Source organism: Nymphaea colorata, chromosome 3, assembly GCF_008831285.2.
Source record: "Nymphaea colorata isolate Beijing-Zhang1983 chromosome 3, ASM883128v2, whole genome shotgun sequence".
Classification (NCBI taxonomy): Eukaryota; Viridiplantae; Streptophyta; class Magnoliopsida; order Nymphaeales; family Nymphaeaceae; genus Nymphaea; species Nymphaea colorata.
In genome coordinates, this window is record NC_045140.1 from 19,342,851 (window position 1) to 19,359,138 (window position 16,288).

The window sequence follows — 16,288 nt, forward strand, 5'->3', positions numbered from 1 at the left end:
TAGCTGACCACTTTGGACAAAGCAGAACATGATACTATCAACCATAACCTAATTGGATTAAGATACAGTGATCAACAATTTATGGATTTTAGAGTTCAGGGCTTATATCTTGTAGGTGATCGACAGCTCTCAAATCATCTCAACAATCAGATGAGGTTTTTACAAGCCTGTATTTATGTGTACCTGATTTCTGCGGTGAAATCAGACCAGTATGAACAACCAATGGAAGCTTTATATACAGTATTTTTGTACACAGGATGGATTTGGAAAACTATATGCTACACTACAATCATGAGCTATAACTTCTACAGGAGAAACACAACAAGAAGCATTCAAGTCGGTAATTTCACATCAACCAAGAAGCAAAAAGAAACATTCCACGAGCATATCCGACACATCCGCACCAATCCACCTACACGTTGAACTTTCACATGGAACCTGTTCTCACGGGCTGGCTTGTTATCCAGGAGGCACCAAGAGCTTTCAACGGAGAAAACTTAGCGAGGAGCCAACAGAAACCATCAACACTAACAGGTGTGACCACAAAATGTTCCATCACTTCAAGAACTTTAGCCCGACAAATTGCTAGTACTACCAGAGCTGTTCAAAGATGAATCACGAACCAAAAGCTTAAGACTGCTAGCTCCAATTGAGTCCATGATGTCAATACACTCCCGCAGATCATCATCATTCACCAGCATCACCCACTCATCTTCATCATCCAGATATTTCAGTTGAAATGTTCCAAAAGCCAGATTGAACCGCCCACCAACTTCCTCAAGCAACCGTGCACATCCTAGACAAAGTGCAAACTTAAACCTCACTGTGTCTCCTCTATATGTAGCTTTCACTGTAATTCTGGTATCACCACTATTCATGCTCTTCTTATTCCCGTTGGAACCGCCGTGTGGGACTAAAGTTGGAGAACTTGGTTCACTGCTATTCATCAGTGAACCAGATGAGTCTGTGGTGCTTGATGAGGTAAGATGCTCCTGTTCTACGCTATCCAAAGCAGACACCTCTTTTTGTTGTGCACCCATGGACTTGGGGCTCCTAGATGTAACATGGTGGTCAGAACTGTCAAGATTTGTGATATGCCTATTATAGCTTCCTTCATTGCATTCCTCTTTTAAGAGGTACGGTCCAGCCAGCCTTTCAGCTACCATGACCTCTGGCTTACACTCACGATGAGGCACTGGCAGTGTACACCCAAAACCAGCAGCAACAGGATCATCATCAATATCAGCAGTGGTAGTCTTACCTTGTTCGGCATCACATTCTGACATACAAGGAAATCTTGCAGATGAATCCAGCGGACACCCACTTGCCTGTAATCTATGTATCCCTGGCTTCTCTTCAACCTGTTGGCCTGCATTTGCAGGGCTAGAATGTCTCTGTATGTCTTGCTTAGTTGCTAACTCTGATTTCAGAAATGAAGAGCTTATCTGATCAGTGCTAGAGCAGTTAGGCTCATTGGTTTGTGTTTCTCGAGGGCCAGAAACAGATGCAAACAAACCTCCACTGATGGCATCAAACCTCAGGGCCCCTTCTGCTCCCTTTACTGAGTCAAGGACAAGCTGGAGCTTCTTCAGTGACCTATTAACTTTGTTTATTTTGCGGGATGGCCATCTTGAGATTCCATGCTGTCTGCAAATTCTTTTTAACGTTGTCGGACAAACTGCAATCATGAAAGCCCAAAAATTAAAACACATAATTAAGTTTTTCCTGATTTACTAGGCAAATGAATCAGGATATCATTGAAACAATTGGGTCAAGCAGTGCAATAAAATTTACTTAATTGCATTTTACTCCTACATGGATCTCGTATTCTAAAATTGATCCAGGTACTTTAACATCTACCCTCAAATATTGCTTTCACAAGCAAACATACAAAATAAAGTCTGCTTCGAAGAAGAGAAAATTTTGCGCTGGTTTCAAGGGCATATATTTCGACACCAGGGTGCATTAAAGGACATGAATAGTGAGAAAGCCAGCACAACAAAGGATCGGTGCATAAGGTACTTCAGCATTATTCCTAGTTCACACTTTATTATAAGGATCCAGTGTGCACAGGTCAATGGAAAAAACAGAAAAGGACCCTACAAATGATAGTCACACATGCATATCAAAAAATTCCAGCCAGTGTAATTTGATAGTTTTACACAAACACAAACCTGCTTCTCTGTTCATGTCAGTAGTCTCTCAAAGTTGTAAAAAATTCCTGCTGACTTGTACTGTGGTCTTATAAATGCTTTAATGTATATATCTGTGAGTTACAGTTGGGTAATAGCATAGCATTTCATACGTCCATATCTTTTGTCAATTACATGATTCATTACCTTTTTATTGTGTAATTGCATTGTATCAATTTTCCTACTTGAGAAAAATGACTTGTATCTGCCGTCGACCAGCTAATTTTCTAATTTTTGTTCATATCATTGTTGCCAACAGGGCTCAGTTAGTTGATAAAAGAGCCCCTAATATGACCTCAAATGAACAATCAATTAATAAGTAATGTTTGTTTGATATTTAACTTCTTTCAGTGTGATTCATCAATCTGCACATAGAATGCAGAATAATTTGAATGAGTTCTAAAATGAATCCATGCCATTGAGACATCATTGTACTTTCTCCTTCGGCTGTATGCCTGCTAAGGAAAAAGTTTTGCCAACAGTACCGGACTCTTAAAGTGCATTAACCAAAAAATAACTGAAGAAACTTTCAGACACATTTTTCATGCTTTAGTTGTCCACGACAAAATATTCACCGATTTTTCCAACATTCTCTTTTACCTATTTTTGGAAGATGAGAATAAATTTCCTTTACTTTTTGTCGGGTTGTATAGAACTCAGAAAAATAGATTCTGATTGTATACTTTCTACATTCAGCATGTTCATACCATTTGTTAATCATCCATGCCTCTCACACTTTTCAGCTAAATATCTACCAAATCATTCTGAGGTGCACGTGAAAAAACCAACCTGATCATAAACCTGCATTTAAAATTTTAAAGAAACTCAAATTTAACTAATCAGTGGTGGAACGTCCAGTTTAACATTTGGTTAGTTTCATTTCCTCATAATATTTGCAACATGATCCATATAACTCATAATTATCCCTCCCAAATGTTTTTGTCAAAATTCTCTGTATCATATTATTGCCAGATTTTTTTGAAAAAATCAGCAATTTTTGACAAATATCAATTGCCAGTTGAGAAATCATGAAGTTACTGCTTTCTCAGATAATTCTCGCTGCATAATAAGTTCTAAAACAAGAATCAACAGGATATATTTGGCTGTAGGTCAGCAGCTCTTGTCTGCCTACCATTATTCCGGACATCATCATGCTGCAAGATACACGCTTTGTGCAGCAATAAATGGAAATCATTACTTGGAGAAGCTATAAAGCCACAATTAATGAAAAAAAAAACCATGGACTTGGCCACAGGAGCATATAAACTAAACCATCCTTATCACAAAAGCCAGAACACAAACACCTACTTCATGAATCTGGTGATGCTTAGAGAGACAGACATACAAATTTCTTCACACAGAAAAAATGAAACAGAGTTTCCATTACAGGTGTCTACTTGTCAATTATGGAAAATTTAGAAAAGTCCACCAACTCCTTTCCATGTACTTGCTTCAGTAAATGTGGTGACCTTGTTGATCAAATAGAACCAACATGTTCACCAAAGTATCAGTGACGTTGTCAAAATGTCACATTAAAATATCACCAAGAAAAAATAAAATGAGGAAAAAAGGAATTAATGAAGTTTTGAAAATATAGCCATTCCATTTTTTTTTAGAATATACTTCTAACTTTTTTGTTTCTTTTACATTCTAACACTTTAAACTTTGATTAATGTTTGTGTAAGAAAATTTGTAGAAAACTATAATTTCATAATTTTTCTATTACTTTTTGTATGTTTTCCAGTTTTTTTATTTCCAAGATTTCACCAAGAAAAACAAACCTTCCAACTAATCCCCAAAATAGACTTCGTCAATAAGAACCTGCAAGCTACATTGATTAGCCATCAAGTGGATCTGATTCTTTCAATTTGAGGAACTCACTCTACATGAATCTTAAGAAATGATCAATAAATTTCACATCACACAATGTGTTCCATAACTCATCCATTTTTTTGCAAGAAATTTATCAAGACTATAAGTTCTATGAAGAAACGGTATTTTATGTCATTGAAATTGACAATTTTAGGTTCCCATGTTTCTTTCTTTGACATTGCAGTTAGCTCCCTTTTGCAATTCTTCTCCTTTCCGTTCATCTATTTTACTTTATCCTACTAATTGGTCTTCTCAAAGTGGGGGAGGCTAGCTCATACAGGGAATCGGCATGAGAAAACAAGGAGAGACAAGATAAGCTTGTGCTTCTCTGTTTAAACAATATGGTGTCCTAACAGCAATTACAAAAGCTCAAGATATTTCCAAAAGCTGAATAAGATTCAGAGCTCAAAAGTGACTATCCAATGGGAGAGCTCAAGCATGAGATCGCCTTGAGACCTTTAAACCAAAGAAGTTTGAGAGAGCTCAGTAATCCAGGACCACCACTTTGGCAACAAATAAGTAAAGCTATACCCACTCGGCTTGCTTATATGAAGAAACAAAAGATACAATGCTAACTCTACCATTATAACAGAAGCATTTTAAAGTATAAACCTGATTCCTAGAACTTGGAAGTGCTATCAGTCTAGCATTCTGATTTCCAAACATAAAGCCCACCCACAACATGGGAGTTTTGATTCCTATGTCATCTTATTCTGAATTGGTGCAAGATATCATTTCTTAGATTTTCATCTCACATTATTTTAAATTGGTGTAAAATATCACTTCTTAGCTTATCATTTTCACTTTTTGAAAGATTTACTTGTTTACATCAATTACTCTATATGACCCAAGAGTTCACTTTTGACACAATTTCACATGTCTACCATTTTCAGCTTATTGATCCCCCAAAATCTTGAAACAGCTGCGTTATTTTTCCAATTCACATACTTCTTCCCATTCCTATACTCGTCTGGCAACTATAGTACATACTACATACCACCCTCAACATTACATGACATGGCTATAGCTGCAAATATAGGTAAACCACTGTTTTCGTGAATGTGTTCAATACATACAGAATAAAGCTGGTAGTAAAAATGGATGTGAAAAATAAACCATCCATTTAAAAAGGTAAACGATGCCCTCTTTAAATATCAGGTTGGAGAAAAGATACATTTCAATAAAATCACAGCCTCCTATGCTACCATTTTGTCAAAATAACCTTACAATTGCCTCAATTTTGTTTTCCTCCGAGGCAAAAAGTGAGCATGCAACATCAAACAGATACAAAATTCATTGCGAATGGTAAGTGGTAAAAAAGTAGAACCATAGTTACAGATACCGCCAAGACAACTCTTTTGGGTTTTGATCAATGTTTTTTCTAAGAAATTAGTGGAAAACCAAGTCTTTGTACACTATTTTTTAATTCAAATATTTTTCCAAGAACAAAAAAAAACCCTTCCTGTTTAATACCCGAGATAATAATTTGTCCAGCATAACATGATTATTTCTCAGCACAAGACACTTCTAGATGAAAGTAATCAGTACATTTGTACTCCAAAAATTAGACAAAGTATGGAGGACAACAGGCAGAATACAGCACATCAGAATAGATAAACCAACTTAAAAGTAAGCTAATCTATTGACAGGGACTTACCACCAAGACTTCTAGCAGCATCCTTAAGACTACCAGCAAAGTACTGTTGAAGAAGGCTCAAACTTATACTTTTCTCCACTGAATTGCGCTTTCGGTCCCATTGCTTTCTATGGTCAAGCATAACCTGAAATGCAATCATCATATCCATTTTACCACTTACTCTAAAGGGACAACCAAAGCAACAACCCACAGCTCAAAGTTCAACTGTCAGTATAAACTGCAAATGCCAAAATGCATGAGCAATTTAGGAATTAGTGAAACAAAACATATCCATGTGCCCTCGTAACGAGGCTCAAATAGATTGTACAAGCAAACTGGAGACAACACACAAACTGTGGCAACAGAAAGCTTGGTATTGTCGACTAATTTGGCAATTTCAACAAACTTTCCAAGACAGTACCTCCTTGTTAGCACCCCAATACTTGAACAGGTAGTAGCACAGATAACCGACTTAGTATGGGTCCCAATAAAGGATCTGGATCTTCTCTAACCTGATCCGAATATCCAAACAAACGTTTGGCTTTTATCAAGATTGCAGGAAAAATATCTGATTTAAAAAAAACCACTGTTTTTCTTTGACATGTCGGCATTAGCAGCAGAGTGTGTGTGAGTCTGTATGCATATGCGTTCGGATCTAGCTCTTTTAATGTGTATCTATTTTTCTCACCTCAAACAAAAGAAAATGTTTCCCCAAAGGTTTTTTTTTTTTTTTTTTTTTTTTTGCAAAGTTTCCTGCCATAAGGAAAGTGCAAGATAAGCAAGAGAAAAGGAAACATAGATGAAAGCAGGAAAAACACATACCCATTTTTCTGTCCTATCTTACACAAAAACATATTACTCCATGCAAATAATCAGAAAAGAAACACACCACAAGGGAAGCCCAAGAAAACCAAGAAAAAAACATGTTATATATGCAGGCAGGACAAATCATCAAGGAAATACACATAAACCTGCTGTAGGGAAGTAAATTAGCTACTCAGCTAAAGATAGACCATATACCTGTTCGGGATCAATGTGTGCTTCTGTGTGCTCCTTTATAGGACCTGCAATTTGGACATTTTTCTCATCATTCAAGTACTGATCATTGTCCTTAGTTGGCCGAGGCAGCTTGCAAGGTATACCTACTGAAGAATAAACCTTTTCTTTATTTGCCTGAAGGTTTCCTAGTGCACATCCATCATCCAGTAACTCAGAATCATTGATTGTTCTTAAGCTTCTAGAAAGATGCTGCATGGTAGTTGAGAGACTATCCAGTAAACGTTGTTGCTCAATGCCTGTTCTGCAGTTAACTGGAAGGAACAGTTCTAAGATATAATCATAGTTGCCAGTGTGAGTACTCCTTATCCTAATCGCCACAGCAGCATTCAGACCAAAACGACGAGCATGGTGTACAATTGGGAAATCTTTGATACTAAAAAGCTTCACATCTCTAGAGAAAACGGGATAATTTGACTGAAGTGCCTTCCCAACAATGCCTTGACCTTTCTCTAGGTAACACTTCAAACATGATTGATGGAACCCTTCCATCATACCATCATTCACATAGCAAGCAGATTCCTGGATTCCTAACAAAGTTCTCTTTGCCATGGCAGCATCTTTCATGGTGTGATAATCACCAGTAGTTACATCTGTTCGACCAATTGGTGTCCATGTCTGGGCCAAGGGTAAATTATGTGCATGACAAATGGCTCTCAGTATGTCAGCTATCTCCCTCAAAGCAGCTACATGGCCCGCCGTGTGATTCTGAATGAAGTGGGAAAAACCGAAAAAGTATGTCAACTAGTTTTTGTGGAGTATATTTTTCCATTTGAATCATTGAAAAAACATAAAACCAGGCACAGCCCTGAAGTACCTGAAGATGCCGCTTGTCTTCCCAGCTTCCTAAGTTGACAGCCTAAATATGGAAACAACCTACTGTCAAGCACTTAATCAATCGAAATGGTCTTTTTTACATAAAGAAGCTACGTTTGGGAAAGGGAAACCACAAACTGGAACTTACCTTCAAAGCATGGCAAGCACTTTCTATGTCAGGACCAAAATCAGATCTTTCTTTTGTCGTCACAAGCTCCAGCACAGCAGAACAAGACTGTTTATGCGGCTCAAAAACTGGCAAAGCAAGAGAACCATGGACATCATGTTCAAAAGCATGATTCACTCTCAAATACTCATCTTGATGGTAATATCTAACACTTGAAGTCCATTCAGGCGCTTGAGAAATAAAAACGCGCCCAGGAAGCCCTGGATATAAACCAGGCGCTTCTCTGGCCGAGAAAGTAAACTTTCTTGAAATGTCACGGTACCCAGCAAGGTTCCGATCCAGTAAACAAGGTTGATCAGATGTACTCAGGACATATCTGCCACCCACTTTCATGGGTACCCAAACCTGCATGAGAATGCCCGTCCCAGCTCTGTCCATGATCAGTGAAATTGCCTTGAGCATTCTCTCAGAAAATGACAATCCAAGCGATCTAGAAACCCTTTCATTCCCTTTGTCACTTGAACAATCAACCACGTCATCTTGGCCGGTTTTCTCTATCCCACTGTGTGATGTTGAACCCATGTATCTGCCCAAATTTCCTTCTTGAAGTGCCCAAGGTCCTGGGCTCAGGCCTACTTTCTTTGACAGTTGCTGATATGAAGAAGTTGCACCTTGAGGCCATCGGGAAGTGATTTTATTTGCATGGTACTGCTCAGGTTGAGAAGAACCATGGCGTAGACTTTCAAGTGCATTTTTCTCCTGAAAACTGCCCAGAGGAAGTCCATTAGAAGCCACGTCAAAAGAATCGGACGGACCGAGTGACTTGAGCATCATGGGAGAATTTGCACCATCTGAAGTAGGATTTCTATTACTGCAGTTTAGAGAAGAGCCTGCCATGCTGAAAGGACCATATTCCACATGCGGCAGTACGTCATGGTGAGCAGCAAAGCTGTTCGATGGTGAAACGGGATTCAGACCGAACAATGCAGAAGCTGGGTCCGTGGTTAAAATATTGCAGGATTCGAGATAGCTATCGAAATCCATGAGTTCAGGAGAATTAAAACAATAATCAGAGCTCGTGCTTGCAGTACCTCCTTCTGATGAAGGCCAAGAACCATCTCCCCTTTGGCGACGGTTGGTGTAGGGATTTTCCATACTTTAAAGGAAGAAAATCCTAAGGTCCAAATCTTTTCACCAAAAAGCTTTTTCCTGGTCTGATCCCCTTGACATTTTTGCACGCTTCCAAAGGGTCCAGAGATGCACCAATATGTCCACAATTCAAAATTCCCAGCAATTTGAAACAGCCTCGATTCCAGCCAAACTCCTTCCTTTCTCTATCTTGGTATACAACTACCGTATTTCTATAGCCAAAACGATGATACATAAAAATCAAGTACCAATCACAATGACAAGTTCCGAAAAGATAAAACTTGCATCATAAATCGGCAGGGAAAGAACAGCATAAGATTTTTGGAATTGAATACTTGATTGTTTCAGCTGACAACTGTGAACCAGTTTACAGGAAAAATATGAGATCGAAACCTGAACTACAAACATAAAAAAAGCTAACACTCTTTTGTTCAAATCACTGACAGTCTCGTAGCCCTAGCTAACGGTTGGTCAGTTAAAATTTGGTTCCTCACCAAGCCAGCGTAAAATTGAAGTGACGAAGACCGCCCCTTCTCCCTCCCGACCCCGTCACCCCCCTCCCAGGAAGGTCAACGGTACTCCGACGAACAAAAATCGGCGGAAAAGAAAGAAAACCCAGAAAATAAACTTAAATTTTCTCTTCGTTTCACTACAAACTAACAGAACGAACAGAGAGGGGGGGGAAAAATCCTAATCTGCTAGAATAGAAAATCTATCAAACGAGTGCTTCAAGAGAGAGTGAAAAAAGAGGGGGAGGCGTCGAATCCACCAAACACACGCAGGGAGGCAATCCTTCCCCCTCACCTGGTAATCTCTCCCGAGGGATCAGAACTCCAGAGAATCAATCTCTCTCTCTTCTTGTCTCTCCCCCACTCCAATTTTTTAATTTTCTTTGCTTCCCCCAAGTCCCACCTTGTTGCGGAAGGGCGGCGGGAACAGACGAAACCGTACTACTATTACGGAAGCAGGTGGGAAGAAACAGAGGCAGGGAAGGGAAAAATCTCAGAGAACCCCCTGGAAGGTCTCCCCCTCCAAAGCGGTAAGTAATTAAAGGCGGCCGGCTTAGTTCACATGACAACAAAAGGAAGTAACAGTAAAAAAGGTGAAAGGTGGGCGAGTTGGGAACGACATGGATCTGCAGTTGAACCATCAAAATCCAACGCGCTTGGAAGGAAGCCCCGAAACAGTGACGACGCCACTTGCTTTCCCAGGTGACGATTTTGTTGTACGACGAACTTTTCAAGAATCTTTCGCCTTGGAAATTTCAAAAAGCAAAAATGATGAAGACTTTTATTTTTATTATTACATGAATCCATCTAAATCTTTGAAACATTTAAATACTGCATTAGCGTTTTTGTTGCAAACAACTATTGTTTGTTAATCCCGATGATCTTAGATCTCCAAATCTTAAGTCTGACACCCTAACAAGTCTTTTGACAGTAGCAACAAGACGTGAATCTGCTTCAAAAATTAAAGTAAATTCATGCAGTCGACAACTGTTTTAAAGTCTATCTTAATCTATCTTAAGTTTGATTCATGAAACATCACATACCAAAACTCTTTAAACTCGGACGTATGCTTTTACAAATGTAACATTAAGAAAATCTTATTTGTTTATATGATAAATCTCACATAGAGTGGATTTGAGATCAATTTCTGATTAGTATAAGTGTTGATCTAAGATTCGGGCTATTAGAGACAGTGGATCTCATCGTATCGACGGCTATCAAACACCACCTATGTTTTATAAACCACAAGTTTTGTTGTGGATCTGTTGCCACATAAACAATAACATGTTAGTAGTTCAAATGCATGCATCTAAAACGAGTGGTAATGAAATGCCCGTTAAGCTAAAAGATAGTGGCATGGAAAAGCTCCAATTTGAGAGAGACAACATTAAATGATTGTGACATAGAAAAAGCTCAAGTTGGAGAGCGACAACCTTGAAACTTGATATAAGCGATTCAACTCGACACTTTTCATGGTCTTCTTTTGCCCCGTAGCTGTAACATATGATGGAGATTGAGATACTTTTAGTAGAACTTGTAATCTTAGAATGTGCTTACATATTATAGTTTTATCAACATGAGCTTCGATTTCAAGAAATTTGCCAAGTGACTGCCTTTTGCACTGATCACCAAAACTCAAGGCTCGGAATTTTTTTACAAGTGAAAGGATCTGACGATAGTTCTTCTAACTAAACCTCATAATGAGTTTAGTAACTTTAAAAAAAAAAAGTAAACTACTCCCAGAGATAGAAGGAATTTTCTTCCTGGACATATTTTTTTCACTGTTGAAAGTGCTTGCATTTTTTTAATTTATTGATTTTAACCCTTGTTAGAAACAAATGATATTTATCTTCCATGCACAAAAAAACATGGCACTAAAATACCTAAAACAAAAGTTCTAGAAAATCAAATGAATGAGGGTATATGGAAGGTGGAACAAAAATTACACCAAAAAAGTATTAAATATGTGATGCCTGGGTATTTAGTTTCAAGTATTCAAATGTCACCTAATAAAACTTTTACATGGAAATTTTCCAAAAAGTATATTGGGATTTCCTATTTTTCATCCCCTTTTGCTCCTAGTTTGAGGAAGCACTTGGCAAGGGCCTTGACCATGGATCCCATGCAGTGCTTGCATGGGCTTTCATAAGAAAAAGCCTAATTGTCATTTTAGCCGGCTTCTCACGGATAGACCTTGTCTACTTTCCTAAGGGGTTGACGCAATGGTCAAGGCAAGGGCCAGTAGGTGGCTGATTTCATTTTTGAATTCTTATGGCATCAATCCTCCGTACTACAAAAAAAAAAGACACCGACATGCAAGCTTTTAAGTATGACGGAGATGGCACTCCTAAACACTGAAAGCAAGCCCTATATGCTAAGAGGATAAAAGGTTAGGTGAAAGCTTCGGCCTTTTACCGGATAGTAGAAAACCGCACTCATCGAATAGACCCTGTCTTCCTCAGCCAAGCCTCGCCAAATCAATCGTTGCTTTGCTTTAACGCAGGGCGTGGGACATCCAAATAATGACTTTTGCTCCATTGGTCAAGGAAGAGGAAGCTTCCATTAAGACGAGTATATATTGGCTGTTGAACGGGCCAGAGATGGGTCCATGACGATTGGCATCAAAGCCAAGAATTGGTCTCGTCAACTAAGTTGGTTAAGAGTTACTACAGTTTTAGAAGACATTGATTTGCGATAACATGGCCGACCAAACTCAAGATTACTATAAGTAGGTTGACTTATCTCATTTTGAATTTTATATTGTCATATGCATTTCTTATTGGTTTAAGCAGTAGTGAATTTAGAACCAAAACGACAAAATATTTAGGTACTTTCAAAAAATTAGAGCACTTTGAAAAAATTTGGGTTACATACAAACACACACATATATATATAACAAAAAATGAAATTTTAAACAAAAGAACAATATATGAAGTTCTCTTATAAAAAAACTAAGCCACCAGAAAAATTTGTCAGTCACCAGAAAATCCTGCTGGTTGGGTGAGGACTTGCATCAGTGCAGCGCTTCAATGACCCAACCTTTGGTCTTTCTAAGGAAAATCTGCAATCCTAGACATGCTATCACTACGTCTACATTATTTGATGAAGCTAGATTAATGCGAGAAGTTAAACAACCTCTGACGTTTGTTCATTTCCTTCTATCTGCACTTAGTGATGATCATCCGATAGTATCAAAAGTTTATTTTCACTCTCATGCTGCAAGATTACCAACATCAAGGATTATCATAATTCTTGTGGTGGGGTGGAGGATGATGAACCATGAACTCAGCACCAACGTTAATGATCATGAAAGAAACAAATAGATAGATGGCAACTAGACTTTGGAAGATTTATGGCGAGGATGAGATGCTGCCAGACAGCTAAATATTCAAAAACTATCTCTAAAAACACCATAAACCATTGTTAAAAGCACCACAAACCAGCGATAAACCATAAATCTTTACTAATGCACTCGAGAGACTAATTTCTACCTCCTCTTCGGCCTATCCAGTAGCTCGGCCAAGCTGGACTTTGCTCGACACTCATGTGATATTAGTACCACGCCATTGCACCTTGTTAACATTGTACTAATAAATAGTCTTTCTTGCTTTCTCTTGTCTGAAGATTTAGAGCTGCATCGGTACCCAACTGTGTGATCTTCACATGCTTTAACTTAACTTATACGTAGAGACCCCTCTTTTCCGGCAGAGGTAAAGCCAAAAATTTCCATGGGGCAATAAATATAATGTTGACAACTAAGTCCACATATATATTCATAGGGCAATGATTTTTTTTAAATTTTTATATAAAACAATTGAAATTTTCTAAAATTTACATGTAAAAATTTAAAAAAAAAAAATTGAGGGGAGGTCAGGACCCTGCAGGCCCCCCCTTTGGCTCTCCCCATGTAACTTAACTAAGCCAGGTCCATCTAAATCCAACTATAAATTAAAAGCTTTAGAGTAGCTCCGTGGGGTACACGCCCCAGAGAGACCCCACCTATCTCTGTCTCTGCCCCTCCCTTTTCTTCTTTCATAATACAGGAAGAGCATAGCCTTCCACAAGTCGAGCTAGAGATGTGCCACATAATACATCCCAACCCACCTGTTTGAGGCCTTTAGACTGAAAATTTTTCAGTAAATAATGGTGAAACTTCCTTCCTCCTCCCCTTTTGTCTGACCTAGAGGGAGCACCACGTCAAGGTTCAATTACGGACATGGATTCCAATTTCCAAGTGGCGAACACATGGAGTTTGTAGGGTCGGAGCTAGCTTAATTATTGGTTCGAATTGGTGCGGACCTACTCTGTCACCTTTGGCTAAGCAGATTGTAATAATTGGCTCGCATTATTGTGGGCCAATTTCTTTGTCTGCTTTCGAGCTACATTCCGGGTTCTTAGATGCTTTCAACTACAAATTAAGTTTGAATTTGAGATATGAAGCTAATAACTCCTTATTGCAATAGTGTTCACACATTTGAACGAATCATCATGTAATTTCTGTTATTTTATGTTTCTTAGCGTATGAGGTATTGATATAAAAAATAAGTTTAGGTATCTTAGTTTTCATAATTTGAGCGCATCCACTTTGTATCTGTGCATAGTTCCTTAATCTTTCTGAAAACAACAAAAGTTGCATGTATTTTTTTTTTTAAGCTTCTAGAATGAGCATGGTGTTGTGGATTTGCGTCTATTTTGTAGTGTATTTAAATTTCTTAAAATATTTGAAGCAAAAACTAATTTAAAAATATTTTGAGAGCATTTACAATTTTATAAAATTAAAAAAGTGAAATAAAATTTGAAAGGGTTTTATGTTAGAAAAGCCCTTAGTCTGGACCCAACTTCCCTGAGACTTCAAATTTAAGATCTTAATTTTCAAATATATAAATGGAAGCAGGAATTTATGTTAGAAAATTAAACTCCAACCTTAGGAATTTGGGACTCTCAAAGAACCTTATAAATCCAATTCTAAAAATTATTAGAACTGCGGTTTTCCATCCTATTTTTCTTTTAGCCTAATTTGAGGCCTTATAACGTTGGGATGTGCTCTTTTAATGCAGGGGAAAATAAGAAAGAAGAGGCATGAAGGTGAACAGGGTTCCTAAAATTTTATTGAAGGTGAACAGGGTTCCTAAAATTTTATTTTTACAACAAGAATGTATGCGCATTTATTCCACATATAGATCTCGCATACTTTGGTTCATTAAACGTATTTAATGATTTATTCTTGGCTCTTGATTCTTTTTATTAGTTTGCAAGCAGTATAGAGAAACCAGATATATCGAAAACATTAATCCAAGTTTTTTTTTTTTATGTCTTCAAGCACCACTGTGAATATATTGGTTTGATTTGGTGCAGACTGAAGAAGGGGACAAAGACAAAGCGAGGACTTCATCCACAATCTTTCGGTGCAGATAAAGATAAAGAGTCGCAGTGCCCCATTGATCCCTGCACTCTTTGGCTTCAAGGGCGAAGCCAGGATTTTTTTTAAGGGTGGGGTGGGGCCAAGGTTCCCTCTCTCTACCCTTGTTGGGCTCCCCAACAGCGTTAAGTTTTCAACTCTCATGATCATAAAAAGGTTCTCTCTCTCTCTCAATCTCGATATATATCTATATATATATATACCCCATATAGTTTAAAAAGAGTAGTTATCAATATTTCTACTCATAGAAAGTAGGATGAAAAGTTCATCACCGTTCATTTCATCACACACACACACATATATATATATATATATATATATATATATGAATGATGATGAAAGCCCAACAGCGCCAGCCTGTTATAATCACCTTTCTCAGCACCTTGAAATATTTTTAATTTTTTCAATGTAATCTTTTTTTTCAATTCGCTGGAGTGGGGCCCTGACCCAAGTGGACTTCCCTCCATCTGCCCCTGTAAGGAGAGCCAAATTATAGTTTAAAAAATTTGGCAGAAATAAAAATATCATTTTTCAATTTTTTTACATGAGTGAAATTTTTAAAAATTTATATGTACATTTAAAAAAAAAAATTTGAGAGGGGCCCAGGCCCACCCTCAGCATGACATGGACCTGCACCTTTTTGTCCCACATGGTAAGGAGTGGGATGGTAATGGCTCGCGTGAATGGCCTTGCCATGTTACCAGCATGAACATCGTGACCTCTTAATATATATATATATATATATATATATATATATATATATATATATATATAATTTATTGGGGGCGAATCCTCATGGCCTGTGCACTTCCATCTCATACTTTTAAAGTTATGCCTTCGGGGGTCTAAAATTTGTTCTTCCGGTTAGAAACCCTTTTCCTGGCTACTACTATCTTTCTCAAGTTTACATGGAACAACTCCCTAGATATGCTGAAGGAGAGATCTAAGGATCATGTGTGCAGGCTAAACAGTGCTCTTTATGAATTGAAACAAACTTCTCCCTCTTAGCTTGAGATTTTCCCTCTTAAAATTTGAGAGTATGATATTTGCAGCTGTTGTCTTGATGAGATAAAGAAGTTTTTAATTATCTGCATATAATGTTGATGATATAATCATCCAGGTAAGTACATGCACAAGGAAGAGATTGTTAATGGAAAATTTTAAGATGAAGGACCTCAAAAAACAATTAAGGTACTATGAGGTTATACAGCAAAATACACCCTTGATCATTTGGGTAGGGCAAAAATCAAATACTGTAAACTTTTAGGCCTTTCTAGTGTGTTACATCAAAGGATGAGCTCTAAAGATAGAAACACGTATAGTGATCATTGGTATGCTTCAATATCTTACTTCATTTGACTACACATTATAGATTCCGTTAATTACATATCTCAAAATGCATAAACTAAGGACGACTTGGCCATGTGAATGCTGTGAAGAGAATTTTAAGATTTTTGGGCTCTTTGGAAACAGTAACAGGTCGTTTCTGTTCCATAAGTCTACCCCAAGGTT

The 16,288-nt window shown here is 37.9% G+C and overlaps 1 protein-coding gene across 1 annotated transcript; it reads right to left on the reverse strand.

Moving 5' to 3' along the window:
• Window positions 1-212: 212 nt before the first annotated feature.
• Window positions 213-9,985, reverse strand: LOC116250158 (protein NLP2-like). The gene is made up of 6 exons (XM_031623611.2): window positions 9,653-9,985; window positions 7,721-9,060; window positions 7,574-7,615; window positions 6,721-7,464; window positions 5,722-5,845; window positions 213-1,678 (listed from the first exon to the last, which is right to left on the reverse strand). The coding sequence occupies exons 2-6, from the start codon at window positions 8,852-8,854 to the stop codon at window positions 570-572; spliced, it is 3,153 nt and encodes a 1,050-aa protein (XP_031479471.1). The 5' UTR covers window positions 8,855-9,060; window positions 9,653-9,985; the 3' UTR covers window positions 213-569.
• Between the last annotated feature and the right edge of the window lie 6,303 nt (window positions 9,986-16,288).

Coding starts and splice junctions, on each gene's coding strand:
- LOC116250158 (XM_031623611.2), bottom strand. CDS start 8,854: ATGGAAAATCCCTACACCAACCGTCGCCAAAGGGGAGATGGTTCTTGG. Junction 7,465..7,573: donor AAGACAAGCGGCATCTTCAG/GTACTTCAGGGC, acceptor CACTTCATTCAG/AATCACACGGCGGGCCATGT. Junction 1,679..5,721: donor TGCTGCTAGAAGTCTTGGTG/GTAAGTCCCTGT, acceptor TCATGATTGCAG/TTTGTCCGACAACGTTAAAA.